This window comes from Zalophus californianus, chromosome 8 (assembly GCF_009762305.2).
Source record: "Zalophus californianus isolate mZalCal1 chromosome 8, mZalCal1.pri.v2, whole genome shotgun sequence".
Classification (NCBI taxonomy): Eukaryota; Metazoa; Chordata; class Mammalia; order Carnivora; family Otariidae; genus Zalophus; species Zalophus californianus.
Genome location: NC_045602.1, coordinates 88062844 through 88077598, shown reverse-complemented (window position 1 = coordinate 88077598; position 14755 = coordinate 88062844). Strand labels below are relative to the sequence as shown.

Here is a 14755-nt window from a genome sequence, read left to right as displayed (position 1 = left end):
AAGCCACTATAAAGAGCCATGAAAAGGTTTTATGTGAACATAAGTCATCATTTCTCTGGGATAAATGCCCAGGAGTACAGTTGTTGGGTTGTATGATAGTTGCATGTTTAGTGTTTTAAAAAACTGCCGGGGCACCTGGGTGGCCCAGTTGGTTGAGCATCCGACTCTTGTTTTTGGCTCAGGTCGTGATCTCAGGGTCATGGGGTCGAGCCCTGCATTGGACCGAGCTCGGCACAGCACAGAGTCTGCTTGGGATTCTCTCTCCCTCTCCCTCTGCCTCTCCCACTCGTGCTCTCGCTCTCTCTCTCTAAAAGAAATAAATAAGTCTTTAAAAAAAGAACAAAAACCTGCCAAACTCTTTCCCAAAGTGCCTGTACCATGTCCATCCCCACCGGCAATGTGTGAGTGGTCTTGTTTCTCTACTTCCTTGCCAGCATTTGCTAGTGTTGCTGTTTTTTATTTTAGTTACTCTGATAGTTATGTTTTCATACCTCATGGTGGTTTTAATTTGCATTTCCCTAATGTAGCATCTTTTTTTATGTTATGTTAATCACCATACATTATTACATCATTACTTTTTGATGTAGTGTTCCATGATTCATTGTTTGCCTATAACACCCAGTGCTCCATTCAGTATGTGCCCTCTTTTCATGAGCTCATTGCCATCTGTATGTCCTCTTCAGTAAAATGTTTCTCTATCTTTTGCCCATTTTCCAACTGGATTGTGGGGGTTTTTGCTGTTGAGTTTTGAATACTAGTCCTTTGATGGGTATGTGATTTGTAAATATTTTCTCCACTGTGTAGGTTGTCTTTCCATTCTCTTAATAGTGTCTTTCACAGAGAGGTGAAATTTTGATGAGTCAAATTTATCATTTTACTTTTACAGATTTTGTTTTTGGTGTCAAGGCTAAGATCTCTTTGCCTAGCCCTAGAACACAAAGATTTTCTCCTCTGACTTATCATTTTGTTTTGCATTTGAGTCCATGATCAGTTGGAGTTAATTTTTATAAAAGGGGTTCTTTGTTGTTGTTGGTTTTTTGGGGTTTTTTTGTTTGTTTTTTGGGGTTTTTTTTGCCTGTAGATGTCCAGTAGCCCCAGCACCATTTGTTGGGAAAAGCTATCTTTTGTCCATTGAATTGCTTTTGCACCTTTGTCAAAACTCAGCTTGGGCATATTTGTGTGGGTCTGTTTTTTGGGTTCTCTGCTCTGTTGCACTGATCTTTGTGTCAGCTTTTCTGCCAGTACCACATAGCATACAACAAGTCCTGAAATCAGATAGACTGTTTGCTCCCACTTTCTTCTTTCTGTTCTAAATTGTTCTAGCCAATGTTAGTTCCTTTGCCTTTCCATATAAATCTTAGAATAATTGTCCCTATATCTACAAAATATCTTGCTGGGGATTTTGATAGGAATTACATCAAATCTGTGTACCAAAGTTTGGGGAGATTTGACATCTTTACTATGTTGAGTTTTCTAATCCATGAAAATGGCATGTCTCTTCATTCATTTAGATTTTCTTCAACTTTTCTCATCAGCATTATGTAGGTTTTAGAATATAAGTCCTATACATATTTTGCTAGATTTATATCTAAGAACTTCATTTATTTTTGAATGATTGTGACATTTTATCTTAATTTCAGTGTCTACATATTAATTGCTAGTATATGGAAATACAATTGATTTTTGTATGTTTATCTCATATCCTGTGACTTTGCTGAACTCACAAAGTCTCAAGAGTTTTCTTATAGATTCCTTGAAATTTTCTACATGGATAATCACATCTACAGATGGGGACACTTTTATTTCTTCCTTCCCAATCTTTATGCCTTTTCTTGCCTTATTGCACTGGCTATAACTTCCAGCATTATATTGAATAAGAGTAGTAAGAACAGACTTCCTTGCCTTGTTCCTGATCTTAAAAGGAAAGTATGTTTTTCACCATTCAGTGTAATGTTGGTTCTAGGGGTTTTGTAAATGATTTACATTAGTTTTGTAGATAGATTACATTGATTTTTGAATATTGAACCAGTCTCACAACCATGGAATGAAGTCCATTTGTCATGGTATATAATTCATTTTATATATTGTTGAATTCCATTTATTAATATTTTGTTAAGGATTTTTTTATCTGTATTAATGAGGGATATTGGTGTGTAGTTTCTCTTTTTTGTACTGTCTTGGTCTGGTTTTGGTATCAGGCTAATACTGGCTTCACAGAATAAATTGGGGAGTATTTCTTCCTTTTCTATTTTCCAGAAGAGATATGTAGAATTGGTGTTAATTCTTCTTTGTATGTTTGGCTACAATGAAACTGTGTAGGCTGGAGATTTCTTTTGGGAGGGCTTTTTAAATTACAAATTACATTTCTTTAATCATGTAAGGCTATTCAAAAGATCTATTTCATACTGAGTGAGTTGTATTCATGCTTTTTGAGGAATAGTCCCATTTCATCTAAGTTGTCAAATTTAAGTGTGTAGAGTTGCTTGTAGATTCCTTTTTTTTTAAATTTTTTTTAAAGACTTTATTTATTTATTTGGGAGAGTGAGCAAGAGAGAGAGAGTACATGAGCAGGGGCAGAGGGAGAAGCAGGCTCCCCGCTGAGCAGGGAGCCTGACATGGGGCTCGATCCCAGGACCCTGGGATCATGACCTGAGCTGAAGGTAGGTGCTTAACTGAGCCACCCAGGTGCCCCCCCTTTTTTTAATGTCTGCAGGGTATATAATGATATTCCCTTCTTCATTGCTTAATATTGGTGTTTTGTGTCTTCTTCATTTTTTCTTTATCAATCATACATTTGTCCATTTTATTGATCTTTTCAAAGAACCACTCTTTTCATGTTTCTCTCTATTGTTTTTCCTTTTTCACTTTTATTGATGACTGCTCTTTACTATATCATTCCTCCTGTTTACTTTGATTTTATTTTGCTATCTTTTCCTGAATGCTTGAGATGAGAGCTTAGATTTTCCTTCTTTTATAATGTATGTATTTGTGATATAAATATCTCTCAGTATTGCTTTAGCTGTGTCCTACAAACTTTGATATGTTGTATTTTTATTTTCCTTCATTTTTAAAATTTCCTTTTAGATTTCTTCTTTGACCCATGGATTATTTGGAAGTGTGTTGTTTAATCCTCATATCATACCAAATGCATTAACAGTGGTGCAAGACAGAGGCCTGCTGAATAGTGGGGCCCCCAGAATGCAGTGAAAGGCCAGCACTATGGAGTTATTCCCAGTGCCAGTGTCTTTCCTCATTGCAGGAGCAGGACACAGAGCAGAAAGTGACTGCTGGTCACTCTTCCCTGTGTGGGAAGTACCAACAGCCATTGGTTCTGGAACCTTCCAGAAAGAAGAGGACCCACACATATTTTCTCCCTCCACCCCCATATACAATTTTCTTCTAAAGGAATGTCAAGGGATCAAGCAGGAATCTAATAAAGGTCTCTGAAAACAATGTCTCTCCATTTGAAAAGTAAACTATGTCTTTAAATGCATTAACTCCATGGAGAAACAAATGTAATAAATCAAATTTAATCCCTGCCCCCCCCAAGAGTGTGTTGTTTAGTTTCCAAGTGTGTGAAGATTTTCCTATTATCATTGTTTTTGATTTACAGTTTAATTCCATTGTGGTAGGCAAATACACTCTGTATACAGTTTCAATTCTTCTCATTCTTTTGTTGAGATTTAAGGCCTACATTTGAAGAAAATATGTATTCTGTTATTGTTGAATGGAGTATTCTATAAATGTTGATTGGATTTTGTTGGTTGATGGTGATGTTGAGTTCTATATTCTTGCTGATTTCCTACCAGTTGTTCTATCAGTTACTGAGGGAAAGTTGTTAAGTCACCAACTGTAATTGTCATTTTGTCTATTTCTCCTTTCATTTCTTCAGTTTTTGCTTCACATATTTTAGAGCTCTCTTGTTTGATGCATATAGATTTAGGATTGCTATGTCTTCACAGTGGATTGACCCTTTTATCATTATATAATGTTCCTCGGTCTCTGGCAATTTCCTTTATTCTGAGTCTACTCTGTCTAATGTAATAGCCACTTCTGCTTTCCTTTTATTAGTGTTTACATGGTATATCTTTTTCCATTCTTGTACTTTCAACCTGCTTATATCATTATATTGGACATTAGCTTCTTGTAGATAGCATATAACTGGGCCATTTTTGAGACCATTCCGCCAAGCTCTGTTTTTTAATTGATATTTAAATCATTTACATTTAATGTAGCTATTGAAATGTTAGCATTTAAGATTGCTATTTTATTTTTTGTTTATTCTTTTTTGTCTCTGTTTTTCATTTTCTCTGTTTTCTTTTTCCTGCTTTCCTTTGGGTCACTTGAACATATTTTAGAAATCCATTTTGATTTTTTTTTTGAGTGATGTATTTTATGTGTTCTGAGTACATAGCTTTTTCCATAGCTATTTTAGTAGTTTCTTCATCTCTCAACTTCTCTCTCAGTATATATATATACAGTTCATCATGGTCCACTGAGGTCATCCTTTTACTAGTTTGAATGAAGTATAAAAAACTTCCCTTTATGTCCTTCCTGTTTATAATTGTCTTAAATATTTCCTCTACATATATTTAGAACCACATCAGTTGCTTCACCTAGCAAACATAATTCAGAAAACCTAAAAGGAGAAGTAAAGCTGTGACGTTTACCAATATTTTTGCTTACTATGCTCTTTTCTGATGTTCCAAGATTCCTTCTTTAGCCTTTCCTTTCTGTTTAGAGACTTCTTTTAGTCATTCTTTTAAGGTAGTTCTGTTAGTGACAGATTCTTATTTTTCCTTCATCCTGAGAATGTCTTGATTTCCCCTTCATTCCTGAAGGGTATTTTCACTGAGTGTGGGACACTGTGTTGACAGTTATTTCCTTTCTGTAGTTGAAAATACTGCACCATGTCCCTTTGGTCTCCAGGTTTCTGATGAAAAATCCACTGCTGTTCTAATTGCTTTTCTTCAGTAGGTAGGGTGTTGATTTTTTCTTGCTGCTTTCAAGACTTGTCTTTAGTTTTCAAGAATTTATGATGTGTTTTGATGTGAATTTCTTTGGGTGTATCCTGTTTGGAGTTTTCTCAGCTTCTTAAATCTGTAGGCTTATGTCTCTTTCAAGTTTGGGAAATTTTCAGCCATTATTTCCTTTTCCATCCATACCCTCTCTCTCCTTTCCTGGCCTCCATGACACAAATGTGAGCTCTTTTGTTTTAGCCTTATGGGTCCTTGTGACTCTGTGTTTTTCAGTTTATTTTATATCTGTTGTTCAGATAAATAATTTCAATTCTATTATCCAGTTAACTAATTCTTTCCTCTATATTCTGCATTGAGCATATCTACTCAGCTTTTTATTTCAATTATTGTCTTTCTGCAGTTCTAACATTGTCACTTGGTTCTTTTTTATATTTTCTATCTTTTGTGAAGGCTTTCTATTTTTTTATTTGTTTCAAGCATGTGTTGTAATTATTTGTTGAAGCATTTTTATCATGGCTTTTTAAAAATACTTATCAGATCTGTTATCTTTGGTCTTGTCTTTTTTCATTCATTTGAGATCTTCCTAGCCATAAACAGAGGATTTGGCTGACTTGCCTCACATTCTTTCCCCTTTTTGGAAATATTTTCAAAAATAAAATTAAGAACATTTGAGATCTGCCTAGTTCTTGGTGTGCTGAGTGGGTTTCTATTGAAACTGGAAGGTTTATGTCATGTTATGAGACTCTGGATCTTATTTAAACCTTCTGTTGTAGCTGGTTTCCTCTGATACCTCTCTGGAGGTAGATGTCTAGCTTCCCATTTACCCTTCATTGACACCCAAGTAGGGGCTTCTTTTTGTTGCTGGCAGGGGCGTGGGGTGGTAATCTGTTTCTCTATGTGGTCTCCACCGATACCACTGGAGTGGACAGGCTCTCAATTTGACCTTCCCTGACAACTGGTGCAGTGTTACAACCTACTGAGGGTGGATGTCAAGCTCCCATTCAGCCTTTGCGGGCCTTAGTGGGGGTGGGGCCAGAGTTTTCTCTGTGGTGTTTGGCTGTAACAAAGCAGTTGTCTAAATGTTTTCTTCTTGCTGAGCTTCTCTTTTCCTAGTGCTTTAGCTAGAGAGAGCAGGTCTCTGTTGGGGCTATTTTTGTTTGTTATTGGTGTTTCTGGGTTGCTGGACTCTTCAGCTCCATGTCTGGGATAATGAGGCAGAAGGAAACCAAGGAACTCAGCACTGTGTCATTGCTCTACTTCCAAGATCCCTACCAGTCTGTCTTTTCTGTCCACAGGTCTCCTTATGTTTGCTTTGTACATAGCATCCAGGGTTTTTAGCTGTACTTACCAGAAAGAATAGGGAAAAACATATTTACTCCATCATCCAAAAGGGAAAATGCATCAATTTTTTTTTTTTTCAAATGCTCCCAGGTGAGTCTAATGTGCAGGGAAGGCTGAGAACCATCAGGTGGCAGTGACTTGGCTCAGGTAGCACCAACTTCAGGCTGTCTCTGAAAGCACCTTTCATAAAGGTGATTGCTAGCCCCATAAAGGGATGTGATACTGTTCCTTTGACTCCCTCCTCAGCCCGACTCCAGGGGAAGCAGGGTCACCCAACTAAGGGTAGCCCATACTCAAGACTTCAGTGACTGCTGACAATGGTCTTTTTTTAAATTTTTAATTGTTATGTTAATCACCATACATGACATCATTAGTTTTGGATGTAGTGTTCCATGTTTCATTGTTTGTGCATAACACCCAGTGCTCCACGCAGAATGTGCCCTCTTTAATACCCATCACCAGGCTAACCCACCCCCCACCCCCCTCGCCTCTAGAACCCTCAGTTTGTTTTTCAGAGTCCATCGTCTCTCATGGTTCGTCTCCCCCTCCGATTCCCGCCTTCATTCTTCCCTTCCTGCTATCTTCTTCTTCTTTTTTTTTAAACATATTAATGTATTATTTGCTTCAGAGGTACAGATCTGTGATTCAACAGTCTTACACAAGTCACAGCACTCACCATAGCACATACCCTCCCCAGCGTCTATCACCCAGCCACCCCATCCCTCCCACCCCCCACCACTCCAGCAACCCTCAGTTTGTTTCCTGAGATTAAGAATTCCTCATATCAGTGAGGTCATGTGATACATGTCTTTCTCTGATTGACTTATTTCACTCAGCATAACACCCTCCAGTTCCATCCACGTCGTTGCAAATGGCAAGATCTCATTCCTTTTGATGGCTGCATAATATTCCATTGTGTATATATACCACATCTTCTTTATCCATTCATCTGCTGACAGTGGTCTTGAGGGGATTACTCTAACAGCCAGTGTGGCAGCTATTTTCCCAGGAGGAGAGGGGCTATTATTAGGGTTAGGGTATTATGCTTCTCATGTGGCTGGCAAACTCCTGGGTGTAGTTCACCTCAAGCTATGCATTTATCTTGTGTGGTTTTCTGCATCTGTGTTTCATTTTACAATTTAAAAAAAGGTTTTAAAAATAATTTTTAATGGTGTTGAGCTTCTGTTACCTGCCATTCACAGTGTCTGACGAGGCCCTTCATCTCTGCAGGTCTCAGCCCCACAGAGCTGCCATTTGACTGTCTCGAGAAGACGAGCCGAATGCTCAGCTCCACGTACAACTCTGAGAAGGCCGTTGTGAAAACATGGCGCCACCTCGCCGAGAGCTTTGGACTGAAGAGGGATGAGATTGGGGGCATGACAGATGGCATGCAGCTCTTTGACCGCATCAGCACGGCAGGCTATAGCATCCCAGAGCTGCTCACAAAACTGGTGCAGATCGAGCGGCTAGATGCCGTGGAGTCCTTGTGTGCGGACATACTGGAGTGGGCCGGGCTTGTGCCCCCTGCCTCCCAGCCACCCACGACAGCCTGAGGAGCCTGCCTGTGGGCTGTCCTCCCTGGGAGGCACCAACGATCTAACAAGGGCTCTGGAGCTGTGAGTGCTGCCAACAGACTGCCAAGAATCGAGGCTTTTTCTCCTGTCACCAGGCTTTGCCTTAGGTTGTTCCTAGGAACAAGAGGAAATGAGGCCCGTCTTCCAATCTAATCAAAGATAAAAGATTAAAGCTGGGAGTATCCCAGCTCCCCACCTGTACCTCATCAGGCAGGATGAATATTTATTCATGAACTCATTCAAGGGATGTTGTTGGGTGCTCAGATGAACCAAACAATGTGAGGATGACAGGGGTGAAGAATCTGGTCCCTGTCTTTAAGGAGTTTACAACCTAGGGAGAGAGAGAAGACGTGTTTACAAACTACCTTGCTAGAGGACATCAAAGAGTCTGGGTGAGGGGATGGTAAGACAACGTAATAGAAGTTCTGAGGGAGGAGATGGCTCCCCATGGGTGATGAAGGAGGGCAGCCCCATGAAGAAAGCAACTTGAAAGCCTGGTGACATGGCTACAAAAGGCAGATGTCCCGCTCCATGTAGAGTGTCAGGGCCGGTACTTGTCTATGGATATCCTGAGTGGCTTCATTGGGATACCTTTGCCTGTTCTTGAAGCCATCCGTATTCCTACAGCCCTTCCAGTCACTAATGGAAGAGTTCACTCTGTGGCCTGCCTTCTGTCCTGACATAGAAGGTGTGTGTTTGTCCGGTTAAATAGACCTGTGTCTAGTCAGTGGCCGGTTTCACCTACTGCATGAATCCCAGGCCTGCCACCTGGTGGTTTTGTATTACACATGAATTGCTTTCCACTCTCATCCTTAGTCAGGTTTGACCCTTTTGTGGGCAGCAATGCTCAAGAACACAATCTATTTAAATGATGGGTCAGCCTGTTTTTGCTTCAAACAGAAATGAGTGGTCCGCTCTATGTATAAAGAGAAATGGTGACTTCCTAAGAGTTCAGCCATGCATAATTGTAGATTTTGAGCATCTGAGACTTGTCGATGAGCCTTGTGGCATGAGAGCTTCTGAACCAGTTAAGGAACGTGGGGCCCCACAGCACAGGAAGGGCCTGGGCTTAGAATCCAGGGACCTGGTTCTAGTTGTGCCAACGTGGGCCATTTTCTTCTCTGCAAAGAAGTTAGCCTGTGGCTCTGTAATCAGGGTAAGTACAGTTCAGGTGGGAAATAGGAAAGTAGGGCTGCAGGAAATGCCAGGCCTTTGAGGTACACATCCAGGTGAACACTGTGAGTCATCAAGTTAAATGAGACATGCTTCTAAGCAGAAAAACTCAGAGTAACTAGTTGTTTGATACACGTTTAGAGATAAAGTAATAAACTGGCATTGTTCTTGGCAAATTCTCTTACTACACCTGCAGTTGCCAAGAGTATGGGAGCCAGGGTAGTGATCATACCAGGGGGTTAATTTAGAGTTCACTGCTGAGCTTCCTAATGACAGATCTGACTATGGGTTATTACTAAATTAAAACCAGTCTCTGACTTCCAAAGCTATGTTTTTAAAATTACAAGTCACATGACTAAACAAATGCTTTGGGGGGAGGAAATCAGTCATATGTTTAGAGCCAACAAGCCAACAAACAATTTCCCACCAATGAATGTAGAACATACTGTGATAGGATCATAATTAGGTCCTGAATATTTAATATCATCATTTGCTGTGTCTGTTTGCTGCTGTTTTTTAGAACCTATTTGGTATATCCTCCATGGCAAAATTTAATTCTCCTTTTAATTCCTCTTTGAAATCCTACGGCACCCCTTTCTCCTGCTTTGTGATAATGATAATGAGAGTCTCCCCCTGAATTAGGATGCAAATGTCACATGTGATGAGCATGCCATTCCAGGGAGACAGCCTGCAGTTTCTCAAGAACAACATTTTCAGTGAAGGAGCAGGGGTGGCTGTTCCCAGGCCCAGAGCTTTGCCTCACTTCCTGGGGCCGGAGGTCCAGCCAGCATCACACCATGTTTCAGTGACCCTCAACTCGCAACTTTTAGGGAGCTAGTCCTTATGGAGCTAAACATTCTTTTGCCATTTACTTATTTGGAAACAAATCCAAGAACAGTTTATTTTGATGGACTTTAGCCTACATTATGGAATTCAAATCGATGAGACCATAACGATTATCACTGACCCTCTGGGATTTCTACCCTGCCATTTTGTACGGAGACAGTCATTATTTTGCTATACTTAAAAACATTTAGGGAGCATCCGAAGCTAAGAGCTATGGGCCCTAGCCAGTGAAGTCTTAATTGTCAATAGTTTTGTCTAATTTTGTATATATAACTTATTATATTTTACAATTTCAATAAACTAATAAAAAGACCTACAGACTGCTACAATGTGAGTTCTTTCTGGGGGTGGAGAGAGGGAGGAGGTGGGTGAGTGGAGAAGCCTCTGATTACTCCGACCCATGTAGACTGCCGTGAGACTGCAGCCTAAATGAATTGCCTACATTTTTATGGCCTGGGCCGTGTGCTTGACAGAAGCAAACATTACACTGAGATTGTATAAAAAAACACCTGGAGCCTTGCTTTCCAAGTTGCCGTCACTATATCACTTAGCTACTGCTGTGTAATCCCAAAATACCCAAAATTCAGTGGCTTATAGTGACAATATATTATTACAGTTCAGAGGTCAGTAAGGATCTCAGCTGACCTGAGTTGGGCTCAGTTGGATATGGCTCAGCTGGGGCCTCTGTTAGGATACTCTCACTGGGGTTGCTCTGTTCCATTGTCCCCCATCCTTGGCCTCAGACCATTATCTAGGCTAGGCATGCCTCCAACATGGCAATGACAGAGGAGCAATAACGAGGAGACACACAAAATTTCGTCAGGCCTACACCCAGAACTGGCACATCATCACTTCTAGCTCATTCTTTCGGCCAAAGCAAATCATATGGTCAACCCAGAGTCAAAGGGAGGGAAATAGACCCCACCCTAACTCTATGAAGAACAAAGTCAAATCACAAAAGGTAAAATATTAGGGCAGACAATGCAAATGTCCACAGGTATGTTTGTTTCCTATGGCTGCAGTAACAAATCACCACAAACCTAGTGGTTTAAAGTAACAGAATTTATGGTTTTAACAGTTCTGGAGGTCAGAAGTCCTAAAGTCAAAGTTTGAACAGAGTTGTGTTCCTTATGGAGATTATAGAAGAAAATCTATTTTCTTGCCTGTTCTAACTTCTAGCGTCTGTCCGTATTCCTTGGCTCATGGATCCCTTCCATCTTCCAGGCCAGCAATTCTGTATCTCCAATCTCTGCTTCCCTTGTCACATGTCCTTCCCTGACACCTTCCTGCTTCCCTCTCTTTTCCCTTGTGATCACATGGGGCCCACCCAGGTAATCCAGAATCATCTCTCCATCTCAAGATGCTTAATCACCTCCGCAAAGTCCTTTTGCCATGTAAGGTCACATAGTCACAAATTGTAGGGGTTAGAGGGTAAATGTTTTTGAGGAGCCATTGGTCTGCCCACCACAATAAGTATGTAAGTGACTGTGCAAGATGACAATGTAACATCCTCAGAGGAAGTGTTCTGTCAAAGCATACTTTCAGAGGGGGCTGTTTGGTGGTGTGAATACATGTAAACTAAGCAGCGACCACCTTCCTGCTGGGAACTATGAAGAAAGGATGGACAGCTGGGCTGCAGGTGCTCACCAGCCAGAACTTCGGTGGACCACCTGCCCCCCAACCCTAACTGGGGCACATGAGCTTTGCTCTCCTCCACCTCCAGCCTCAATGGTCCAGGGGGATGTGGCAGAGTCTCATGAGAACCCAGTTTGGATTAGAGGGTATCTCTTTATTCAGGGCTCTGCTTACATACACTTTTCTTCCCAAACATTGCTAGTGAATCATTCACTTTGGCAACAAGGATGACTTTTAGAAGCTTAAGTGAGTTGTTGGCTTTGTGTGGAACATTTGCTGCTCCACTCAGTTCATTTGGGGCCCTTCACAGACATCTTGCATTTTTTAGTAAAAAGCTAAAATCCTGGTACTCCTTCTCATGTGTTGGAATGCTTTTGGACCAGGAAAATCTGGAAACAGCACAAATACTGTTTGCATTAAAAAAACATTTTTGAGGGTCAGCTACACATTCTGGTGCAAAGATACCTCATGAGAAGTTCAAGTTTCGTAGGTATTTCATTTTTTAAAAACTTGTAGAGATATAACCAGAGGGTAAAAATTGAGAGAAGGCTTAAAATCATTTTTCTGAGAATAACCTGAGCCTGGCTTGTTACTCAAACTAAAAACTACATAGTAATTCCAATGAAACAGATTATTCATGTTCTGTTCTTGTTTTCTTAATGCTGATCAGCATCACTCATCATACAGGGTAAAAACTTCACTGAGGGTAAAATGTTCCTGTTCGCTCATAATCACCTGTGTGGGACTCTTTTAAAGGCAGTTTTGAGTCCTTTCTCTATGCTTCAGTTTTCTCATCTGTAAATAGGGATTTACAATATTATGTTGTTTTTAGAATTGTGAGAATCACATAATAAAGTACTCCATCTGGCACATGAAAATGTTCAGTAAGTGTCAGCTATCGTTACATTATTATTTAATCTTGAAGGGCATAGAAACTAGTAAACTCACTGCAAAGAACTTTCCAAATGGAATTCAGGTAGGAAAGATGATCATGATTACAAAATGATTAGTACAAGGGAAAATGTCAGTGCAGGAGAGAAGAGGCAGTCAGTGTAACCAGAAAAAATACTGGCACACAGATTTCTGCTATCTGTGGTGGTGACCTGAAGGGACCCCCAAGAGCAAACATCAGTGACCCCACACCTGGAGGAGAACTATGCCTACAGGCCCTGGAGCCTCTCCACCTGGATTAATAGCATGTGACAGGAAGAGGGGTGGAAGGGGCCTCTTCTAATTCAGAGATTGGATTTTTTTTTAATTTCTCTTAACTAAAAAAACAAAGAGACAAAAACAGTTGATTCACCCATTCCTCCCACCCCCACTCCCACCCTCAACTCTTGGAGTTGGGTTGGGATTTTTTTAGATTACACATAAAAAATGAGATCATACAGTACACTTGTACAATGCTTTGGCTATTCAAGGTCTTTTGTGGTTTCATACAAAGTTTAGACTTTTTGTTCTATTTCTCTGAAACATACCATTGTAATACTGATAGGGATTGCATTGAATCTGTAGATTGCTTAAGGTAGAATGGGCATTTTAATAATATTAATTCTTCTAATCTCTGAGTACAGAATATCTTTACATTTACTTGTGTCTTCTTCAATCTCTTTCATTAATGTCTTGCATTTTTCAATATGCAAGTCTTTCACTTCCTTTGTTAAATTTTTTCCTAGGTATTCAACCTATGTTAACTATATGAAAAACCCACAGCTAATATCATCCTAATGGGGAAAAACTGAGAGCTTTTCCACTACAGTCAGGAACAAGACAGGGACATCCACTCTCACCACTGTTATTTTACATAGTACTGGAAGTCCTAGCCACAGCAATTGGACTACAAAAAGAAATAAAAGGCATCCAAATCTGCAAGGAAGAAGTCAAACTTTCACTATTTGCAGATGACATGATACTGCATATAGAAAACATGAAGGACTCCACCAAAAAGCTGCTAGAACTGATACACAAAATCAGTAAAGTCCCAGGATACAGGGGTGCCTGGCTGGCTCAGTTGGACTCTTGATCTCAGGGTCATGAGTTTGAGCCCCACACTGGGTGTAGAGATTACTTAAATAAATAACAATCTTTTAAAAAGTTGCTGGATACAAGATCAACATACAGAAATCTGTTGCATTTCTATACACCAATAATGAAGCAACAGAAAGAGAAATCAAGGAATCAATCCCATTTACAATTGCACCAAAAACCATAAGATACCTAGGAATAACAAAAGGGGTAAAAGATCTGTACTCTGAAAACTATAGAATGCTTATGAAAGAAATTGAAGATGACAAAAAAATGGAAAAACATTCTATGCTCATGCTTTGGAAGAATAAATATTGTTAAAATATCTATACCACCCAAAGCAATCTATACATTTAATGCAATCTCTATCAAAATACCACGAGCATTTTTCACAGAACTAGAACAAATAATCCTAAAATTTGTATGGAACCACAAAAGACCCCAAACAGCCAAAGCAATCTTGAAAAAGCAAAGCAAAGCTGGGAGGCACCTGGGTGGCATAGTCAGTTGAGTGTCTGACTCTTAGTTTTGGCTTAGGTCGTGATCTTGGGGTTGTTAGATCAAGCCCCATGTTGGGCTACTTGCTCAGTACAGAATCTGCTTGGGATTCTCTTTCCATCTCCCTCTTCCCCTCCCCCCACCCTTTTCTCTCCCTCTCCCTAAAATAAAAAAATAAATCTAAAGAAAGAAAGAAAGGAAAAAAGGCTGAAGCATCACAATTCTGGACTTCAAGTTATATTACAAAGCTATAGTAACCAAAACAGTATGGTACTGGCACAAAAATGGACACGTATCAGTAGAACAGAACAGAAAACCCAGAAATGAACCCACAACTATATGGTCAATTGATCTTCAACAAAGCTGGAAAGAATTTCCAATGGGAAAAAGATAGTCTCTTCAACAAATGGTGTTGGGAAAACTGGACAGCAACATGCAGAAGAATGAAACTGGAGCACTTTCTTACATTATACACAAAAATAAAATCAAAATGGATGAAAGATCTAAATGTGAGATAGGAAGTCATTAAAGTCCTAGAGAACACAGGCAGTAACTTATTTGACATTGGCTGTAGCAACTTCTTTCTAGATGTCTCCTGAGGCAAGGGAAACAAAAGTAAACATAAACTATTGGATTACATCAAAATAAAAAGCTTCTGCACAGTGAAGGAAACAATCAACAAAA

The 14755-nt window shown here is 39.9% G+C and overlaps 1 protein-coding gene across 6 annotated transcripts in view; it reads left to right on the top strand.

The window, feature by feature from the left end:
• EDAR (ectodysplasin A receptor) overlaps nt 1–10208 on the top strand; it is a 94015-nt gene extending 83807 nt beyond the window's left edge. For all 6 annotated transcript variants that reach the window (XM_027622339.1, XM_027622341.1, XM_027622338.1 and 3 more), the window contains one exon: nt 7551–10208. In XM_027622339.1, the coding sequence (XP_027478140.1) occupies nt 7551–7873 (323 nt within the window). In that variant the 3' untranslated portion in view covers nt 7874–10208. The remainder of the gene's footprint in view (nt 1–7550) is intronic.
• Nucleotides 10209–14755: the final 4547 nt, after the last annotated feature.